Below are 8671 nucleotides of genomic sequence, written 5' to 3' on the forward strand. Positions count from 1 at the left end.
ATGATGTAAGATACTGCCAAATCACCATCTAAAAACTTGTGCCAGTTCATTGTCCCACCAACAGTTACTATGAATGCCATTTCCTCACATCCTTACCAACTATGGGTATTAACATTTAAAACAATCTTTCCAACTTTAATGAGGCTGAGTATCTTCTCATATCCTTATTATCATCTATATTATTCCATGAATTATCTATTCATATCCTTTGTCTATTTGTTATTATAGTGTAGTTTTGGTCTGTGAATTCTTATTGGGCAATAATGATTGGCTTGATAAAAAAAATTAGGAAGTCTTTGTACCAAATTGCTGACAGTATTTATTTACCTCCAGGGAGTGAGATATATAGAAAATAAGGGGGATATCTTCATTTTTATTTTATATCATCCGGTATTATTTTACAATCTATTTGCATTACTTTGTGATTTAAAAAAATAATACAGAGGAAATCAATCACAGTAACAAATAAATCTTTGGCCTTGGATTCTCAATGGCTGGAAATTCCTGTTGGGCAAAAGTTTTTATTGATTACAAATTATTTTATGGTTTATGTGCAAAAAAAAATTATTGAATGCCTCCTAGCGAACTGGCACTGCCCTAGGCACTTTCATAGATCTTTCATCCTCATCCTCACAACAGCCCTGTGAGGTAGGAATTGGTCCCATTTTACAGAGTTCTTAATAGACAGGAGATTATTGCTTGATATACTTCTATTTGCCACATGTTTTCATGGGCTAGAGGTCTTACTGGCTGGTGATTCATTGGTTGAGAGCTCTTATTGCCCAAGAGTTCCTATAGGTTGTTCTAAGACTCAAATAGCCCCAATACTAGAAATTTCTCCCCATAGATGTGATAGGGTAGGTGGGTTAAAAATGGAGGAAGGAGAGTCCATAGTCCTCCCTCTAAGCACCACTGAGCACCACTGAGTTTGCTTTGGTCACCCATTCAAGGTGGAGGATGGCAGGGGTGGGAGGACAGGGGAGAGGAGAGAAAGTGGTTATAAGTCTTCTCGCTTCTTCAGGATGAGCTTCCTCACGAGTGCTGTGATCTGAGGCCTGATCTCCTCCACCGACACAGTTGGGTCCCAAGCCCCGACTACCTTTCCATCTGGGGCCACTAGGTACTTCCAGAAGTTCCAGGTGGGCTCCTTCCCAGAAGTCTCTAGAGAAAAAGGAAGAAGGAGAGCAAAGTGTGCTTCCCTGTGTCCCCTCTCCTGGAATTCCACTACCGGTGTCCATCCTTCCCTTGAAGCAGTGGTTCTATTAGTCAGAATTAACTAAAGAACTTTTAAATATCCTGATGCCCATGGGACACCTGGGTGGCTCAGTTGGTTAAATGTCTGCCTTCAGCTCATGTCATGATCTTGGGGTCCTGGAATTGAGTCCCGCATCGGGCTCCCTCCTCAGCAGGGTGTCTGCTTCTCCCTTTCTCTCTGCCCCTCCTCCCTGCCCATGCATGTGCTCTCTCTCTCTCTCACTCTCTTACTCTCTCTCTCTTTCAAGTAAATAAAATCTTTAAAATCAAATCAAATCAAATCCTGATGCCCAGTCCACACCCCAGACTACTTAAATCGGAATCTCTGGTGTTAAGATGCAGCCATCAGTACTACTTAAAAGCTCTCCAGGAAATGCCAGTATGGCCCCAAGGTTGAAAATTATTGCTTTAGGATTTCGTGAAGTGCTTGATAAAGCAGTATCAGATCCTCCTTTCGTAATGATCTCAAACTACTGAATAGTCTACACTCTATTCTCTAATGAAATCTTAATAGTTTCCAGATGTTAGTCTGTGGACTGGTTGCATCTGAATCATGGTGTTGGTGGTGGTATGGGAGAGGGGGCGGGTTAAAAGCAACAGATTCTTGGGCCCTGATTCAGTAGGTATCAGTCTAAACCACTTTTGAGAGCTCCCCAGTTGCTTCTAAAGCAGTGTTGGGTTTGATCTATAACTATGGGAACTGGAAAGGAACTAATAAAAACACACAGGGGGAAAAAAAGCAAATATTAGGATTGACCCATAGAGCAAAATTCAGATCTGCCTCAGTAAGGGATCTTTTGTTTGCTACACTGTTGTTTTTCATTTACTCTTCCAAGTAAATGGGGGGTAGTGGTGAGGGATAGGAAGGCAGTCAGAAGCGTAGAATAGAAGGCAAAAATGGAGCCCCCAAAAGGAAGAGAAAGGCCCAAGGGAGGAACCAGGACCACAATGACAAGCTTGGCCCATGACCCCATCTTGGGGTTCTGAGGCTCCTGGGGATGCAGATGGGATCTATTTCTGAAATATTAAGATCTGGTATTTTTTGCTCTGAAGGTTTCCCTGCCATGGTCTACAAACTTTGCCCCTTACTCAGGAAAGGAGATACCTATCAGCCATCTTGGTCAGCCTTCTCCAGGCATGCGGCATCCCTTGTCTGTGCCTTGGTTTCTCTAACCTAAGTCCATAACCTCGACTAATTCATGTTGACTGAATCTGAGGGCCCAGTCTCCTTTTAAGAACCCCTGCATATGAAAACAGGATCCCAGAGAAGTCTGCAAGAGTAAGGGAGAACCTTAAGGCAGCGGGGTGAGGTGGGGTTAGAGATATTCTCAGGGAGGAATACCTCTCAGCCCACCCTCAAAGACTGGTGCTGGAACAGACCACGAATCTACATGCAGGGGTCTGGAAGGGGCCCCAGGTCACCCAGCCTTCTAGTGGCTTCTGCTGCCCAGGGAGCCATGACCTCAGCCAGCTACAGGAAGATGAGGGAAAGGATCAAAACTCACGGATCAGGTACTTGAAGGCAGGGTGGGCACCGGTGCCAGTGACTGCGACCTTGCTAAACATGGGGAAAGAAACACTGTAGGTGCGGCGGGCGAAGCTCTCGATCTCCTTGTTGCTGTCGGGCTCCTGCTGGCCGAACTGGTTGCAGGGGAAGGCAAGCACATTGAAGTGGTGGGGCCCCAAGTCCCGCTGTAGCTGCTGCAAGGCTCGGTAGTGCTGGTCGGTGAAGCCGCACTCGCTAGCCACATTCACCACCAGGGACACCTGAGCGCCAAAAACAAAACCCAGACACATACACAACCCAGTGACGAGTCATGCATTTATACGCGCACACATTGAGCCCCCCAATAATTAATGTTTTCTCATAAATACAAAGACACAGTGTACACATATGTAAACATGCAGTCCTCGCACAGATAGAACACATACACCCAGGCACAAATGAAATCAAACACGCAGATACGTGTGCATGCACATACATGAACATTCACGAGAATGAGAATACACTATCCATAAATGGGGATGAGTATGCCCCAAGATACAAAATATATCAGAGCACATCACACGTGCCCATAAACACACACAACACATTTACAGAGAGAGGCACACACGGTGGTGAGCTCCCATCAGGAGGTAATGCGGAGGAGTGGAAAGGCAGATCTGGATTCAATTTCTGGCTCAGTCAACGGGCACTCATCACTTTACATGGTCTCCCTTGTAATAAACTCACTGTGAACCCACTGAAGGCTACGCCTGCTTCTCTCCTGGGCTTAACACATGGAAAAGAAAGCAGAAAGTGTGTGCAGAATGAGTAAGTTAGTGTGCACAGTCAGTCACCTGCAGGGGTATATAGACAGACATGGCTTTTCTTCATAAAATGACCCCACGGCAATCCATCCCATTTTGCCCCTCTCCCTCCAGCACACAAATATCACTTTCTTGAATCTAACTTAACTAATCCTTAAATTTATTATCACCTTATAATAAATGCATTTATTTATAGCCTCTAGGTGGTAAATACAAAGCTGGCCGGCGGAACTCAGTTATAATACTGCAGTTAGAATTTTGGCACCAGTGCTGTTTTTAGCTCCTAGTTATACATTGTTAAAGAATTCTTAAATCTGGGGCGCCTGGGTGGCTCAGTGGTTTAAGCGTCTGCCATTAGCTCAGGTCATGATCCCAGGGTCTTGGGATCGAGCCCCACGTTGGGCTCCCTGCTCAGCAGGGACTCTGCTTCTTCCTCTGTGCTCTCTCTCTCTCTCCTCAAATAAATAAAATCTTAAAAAAAAAAGAATTTCTAAATCTTACCCTGTGTCTGGGCCGCCTGGCCCTGTCTCCTTGGCTGCTTTTCTACAAGAGCAGGGATTATACTAGCTATCTCCGTAAAGAGGGCTACCTCCCAGGGGCAGTCTGGCACTGGGCATGCACAGGCACAAACTGCTCAGACCGTGCAGAGTTTCTCACCTCAGTACGAGGGACATTTGGAACTAGATATTTCTTTATTATGCAGGGGCCATCTTATTCATTGTAGGAAGTTTAGCAGCACCCCTGGCCTCTACCCAGCAGATGTCTAGTTTTGGCAGTCAAAAATGTCTCCAAACATTGTTGTATGTCTCCTAGAGGAGTTGACAACTACTTGGCTGGATGATGAGAACTGTTGAGTTGTGACTCTCCCACCCTGCCTCCACCAGATAAGGAAGGACCCACTCTATGGAGCCACAGGCCATTAGTACAACCTCCCTCATTGGTGTCAGTATGTCATATTCTGCCTGTGGTGGTGAGAAACTAGGACCCTTAACTCCCTTCCCTAGTTAGCGGTCTTCCACTTTCTTATCCCCTTTGGATACCGGGGCAATGAGAACATTAAAGGTTGCTTATTTTTAACCTACATTTTTGCATCTGCCCACTCTTTTGGAAGGAGGGAAATTCAGCTTCTAGTTCCATTGCTGAAACCAAAAAGTTTATCCTTAAAGTGACCAAAACACGGATGGGCAGACACCCCCAAATACACATAGCTAATTTACATATACGTCTAGCCAAACATACAGACTCAGGTGTGCACACAGAAGTAAACCAACGGTTTGCACACATGCTACACTCAGGCCCAAGGTACATAAGCTCACACCTGAGACAAGTGCTTTCCCAGGTGGTCACCTATTCATCCATACTCAACACTGGTCTAAATGACAGCCTTCCCAGTTCGCCTGAGAGCACAAACCGTACGCTCTTGTTCATGGCTTTGTCTCCAGGGTTGGACCCAGTGCCCATGCAGGTACTGGGAGCCAGGAAACCTTTTTCAATTTTTTAAAAAAGACTATTAAGATATACATAATGAGTCAGTAATTATTTACAGGTAAATGAATGACCCCTATCGTCCAAGTAGTAGACCCAGCTTGGGTTAATTCACAGAATCCTTTACAGCTTCCTTGGAATGACTATTCCTGGTTTCCCTTTAAACCTCACAGTTATGGGCTTGGGCTTTGGACCTGGACTGCCTGGATTCAAATTCTTACTTTATCTCTTGGTAGGTATGTGATTTTGTTCTGTTTGTTTGTTTGCTTGTTTGTTTGTTTCAATTCCTTTAGGATTGATTTCTTGGCTTCTCACTCCCATGCTTTTTAGGATTTACCAATGACCTAGAGTATTAAAACACTCAGAATTCTGGAATCACTTCTCTGGGTCATTTTTCTCCGAGATTCCTGTTCCTCACATTCTGAGTGCCTTATTAATTATAAAAATAAACAGACTTTGTTCTATTTATGTCTTAGCACTTAGTACCACTTTACTAGGAATTACCTTGTTCACTTCTCTGTTTCTGTTTATTGTCTCTATCTTTTCCATTTCATATAAGCTCTACTTAAGTGGAAACTTGTCTGTTTTGTTCACCACTGTATTCCAAGCACCGGCCTAGTACTTAGCATACAGTACGTGCTCAATAATAATGCATGAATGAATAGCAGAACTGGTCAAGTGCTAAATCTGGAGCTCTCTGACAACCTGCACTAGAAGGAAGGTGAGACCTGACTGGGAATGGGCCCTACTCTTACTGGCTTTTTGTCCTCAGTCCTGGATGAGTTTCCTGCTGGGGCCCACCAAACACAGGTATAGAGCACTCTACCAGGTTCTTCTGATGTAGGAAAATGTTGAGTTTCAGAGCCGACAGCCAAGAAAGAATTCTTGAGAAGTCTGGTGCAAAAAGGTGCTTTAATTCAAGCACGAGGACAGGACCCATGGGCAGAACGAGCTGCACTGGAGTCATGAGGAGTGGCTGATTATATACTTTCAGGTTGAGATGGGGTTAGGGACAGCACAAGCCTCCAAGGTATTTTGGAAACAAGGTTTCCAGGATCCTGAGGGGGCTAGCCATTGTTGGGAAAAGGTCATTTATTACTGTTTAGTAAAAACTCAGTCCTGAGACCCTCCATATGTATATTAGTGGGTCATTTGCTTGGAGGATGATTGCTAACAGACATCTTAGAGGGTAGAGACAAAGGAAGTTTCCAAAGGAATTTTTGTATGTTAAAGTAGACACACAGGATCCTGGGGCGTCAGGCTAAGGTTGCCTCTTGCCCTTAGCAAAGTGTCAGCATTGAGGCAGCTGAGCTCCTACAAGAACATCACTCTACCTGTTTCAAGGACTTGTTGATGGGCTGTAGGCAGTAAGGAAACTTAATTTTTTTTCTTTTGCCTTTATTTCCCATATCACTTCCACACTATCATCTCATTTGAAATTCACAACACCTTGGGGAACAATCAGGACAAGGAATATTGCCCCCACGATTCCCAGCATAACTGGGCATTTTAAGGTTTAGAAAGTGCATTCTTCACTAAAGACTTTCTCCCAGGAGAAAAATGCCGATAGCCATTTTTGTGCAGTCCTTCCAAATTGGGATGTTGTCCCTATGTGTCCATTATCAACTCCTGACCTTTCCCACAACAAGGCCCTACCTAGGTTCATCTCTTTCTTTTCTTTACTTCTTTTTTTTTGTCTCAGGTCCATCTTGGGAAATGGACTTTGAGCACTCTTCATTACACCCAGTGCAAAATCTAGGCCTCTGAATATAGTGTTCAAGGCCCCTCGGGTCCTCCCTACTCCCTTCAGCCTCATCTTCTACCACTAAGCCTCAAGCTTTATACTCCTGCAAGCAGAACCCTTGAAGCCCACCCACTCATCCTCCATCCTTCTTGCTGTTTGCTTCTGAGCCTTGGTATGAACAGTTATTTGCCTGGAATGTACTTGGTCTTGCCAAAACTCACCTTTGTTTCCAAGACTAACCCAGGCACATTTCTCTTTGAGTCCTCTCTGAGCTAAGGAGATAGCAGTTAGCCTGGGTGACTTGGAGCTCAGCCCCAGCTGCCATCTTAGGAGTTTGCCTAGCGAAGTCCACAGATGGGTGGGTGATTCCCCTCCAGGCTCTGTGGTTTCCAGAGCTGTGTGACCCTGTGCAAATAACCTTTCCTCTGCTGGCCCCAGTGTCCCCTCTAAAGGGAGATCCGTGGAAGGTCCCCGTGCATCTGAACACCCCTCCCTACACTGCACATTCATTTTCACAGTGCTCTCATTAGATTCAAGAGCAGCAGCAATCCCAGCTCCAGACGCGGAAACTGGGGATGGGAGAGACAAAGGCGGCAGGATGCTGTGTTACTTTCCGACCCGTGCATGACAAAAGGCTGGGGCGAGGGGAGCAGCCTCTGGGAGAGGTCCGGACTCCAAAGCCCAAAGTCGCTCGCTGGGAGGGAAATCCTCGTCCTCTGGGAGAGTTTCGGGTTTCATTGCGTGCCAGGGCCGTGCCACGTCGTCGCGGGACAGACCCAGAGCAGGATCTGGGAGCGCTGCACCCCGCGGGGAATGCCTGGGGGTGATGGGAGCCAGGGCAGGGCTGCGGAGCCTCCTCGGAGCCACACCAGCAGGGTCCCGGGTCGCGGGGCTCGAGCACCAGGCCCTGCCCGGGAGGCGCCGAGGCTGCCGCGGGCGGACACTCACCGAACCGCGGTACTTCTCCAGCGACACAAGCTTGCCCCGGATGTTGACCGCCTTGAAGTCGTAGAAGTCCTGCTCCCGCTGCGCGCAGGCCGCAGCCGACAGGAGCAGCCACGCCGCCACCAGTGCAGCCACCATGACTGGCTCCCGAGCTGGCGGCGCTGCGAGGGCAAAATCGAGGCGTGGGGACCCAGCGTGGGGGGGGGGGGGGGGCGGAGGCGGCTCCGGCGCCGCGCGGCTGGGGAGGCTGGGCGCGCCCCCTCGCCTTCTGTCTCGCTGGCGCTGGAGCACGGGGCTCTGGACCTCAGTCTCCCCACCGGCACCGGGGGAGCGTCCGACTGCGCGCCGGTTCCCGGGCCCCAGAAACATGGTTTGGGGATTCTGACCGCTGAGACTATTCTGATCATGACAGTGAGGCTTCGTCTCGGTCCAGGATGCAGCGACTCGGTAGAGAAAGGGAGGTGAAAAACTGGATCTGAGAGCTCAGCTTTTAATGAGCTCAGTGACCTTAAGCTGGTCACGCGACTTCAATGGGCTTCAGCTTCTCCCTCCGTTCAGTGGAGGCTGGCTAGTCCCCCTTCCTGACGCCCCTAGACGATATAGAATGGGAGTAACAGAAAAATGGATGTGAAACCGACGGAAGAAAAAGAAACAAAGGCCAGACTTTGCTGCGGCCGGCAGAATTCCTGAGGTTTACAGATTGTAACACTCCTACATCCGTTACAGCTTTGCTCTTATTAATGTCACTTTCCCTGATCGCTGTAAACACTCCCCAAGATATATTTGCAATTACCTCCTGAGCATATGGCCCAGTGATAGACATTCGAAGGGTCCATGACTGATGTTTTACTAGGCAGTAGTAAATAACCTTATCTTAGCAGCACCTAGCCCCCTCAAAGTCCTGGAAGCTTTACTTCCAAATTCCTTAAAGAC

General features: G+C 47.2%; 1 protein-coding gene across 1 annotated transcript; it reads right to left on the reverse strand.

Moving 5' to 3' along the window:
- Positions 1-315: 315 nt before the first annotated feature.
- Positions 316-8011, reverse strand: GPX7 (glutathione peroxidase 7). Its single transcript, XM_046015034.1, has 3 exons — positions 7742-8011; positions 2760-3021; positions 316-1161 (listed from the first exon to the last, which is right to left on the reverse strand). The coding sequence occupies exons 1-3, from the start codon at positions 7874-7876 to the stop codon at positions 998-1000; spliced, it is 561 nt and encodes a 186-aa protein (XP_045870990.1). The 5' UTR covers positions 7877-8011; the 3' UTR covers positions 316-997.
- Between the last annotated feature and the right edge of the window lie 660 nt (positions 8012-8671).

This window comes from Meles meles, chromosome 1, assembly GCF_922984935.1.
Source record: "Meles meles chromosome 1, mMelMel3.1 paternal haplotype, whole genome shotgun sequence".
NCBI lineage: Eukaryota > Metazoa > Chordata > Mammalia > Carnivora > Mustelidae > Meles > Meles meles.

Excerpts from the sequence above, each read along its gene's own strand:
- GPX7 (XM_046015034.1), bottom strand. The coding sequence starts at position 7,876 with ATGGTGGCTGCACTGGTGGCGGCGTGGCTGCTCCTGTCGGCTGCGGCC. Across the intron at positions 3,022-7,741 it reads TGGAGAAGTACCGCGGTTCG|GTGTCCCTGGTGGTGAATGT; the intron begins GTGAGTGTCCGC and ends TTTGGCGCTCAG. Across the intron at positions 1,162-2,759 it reads TGCCTTCAAGTACCTGATCC|AGACTTCTGGGAAGGAGCCC; the intron begins GTGAGTTTTGAT and ends CTTTTTCTCTAG.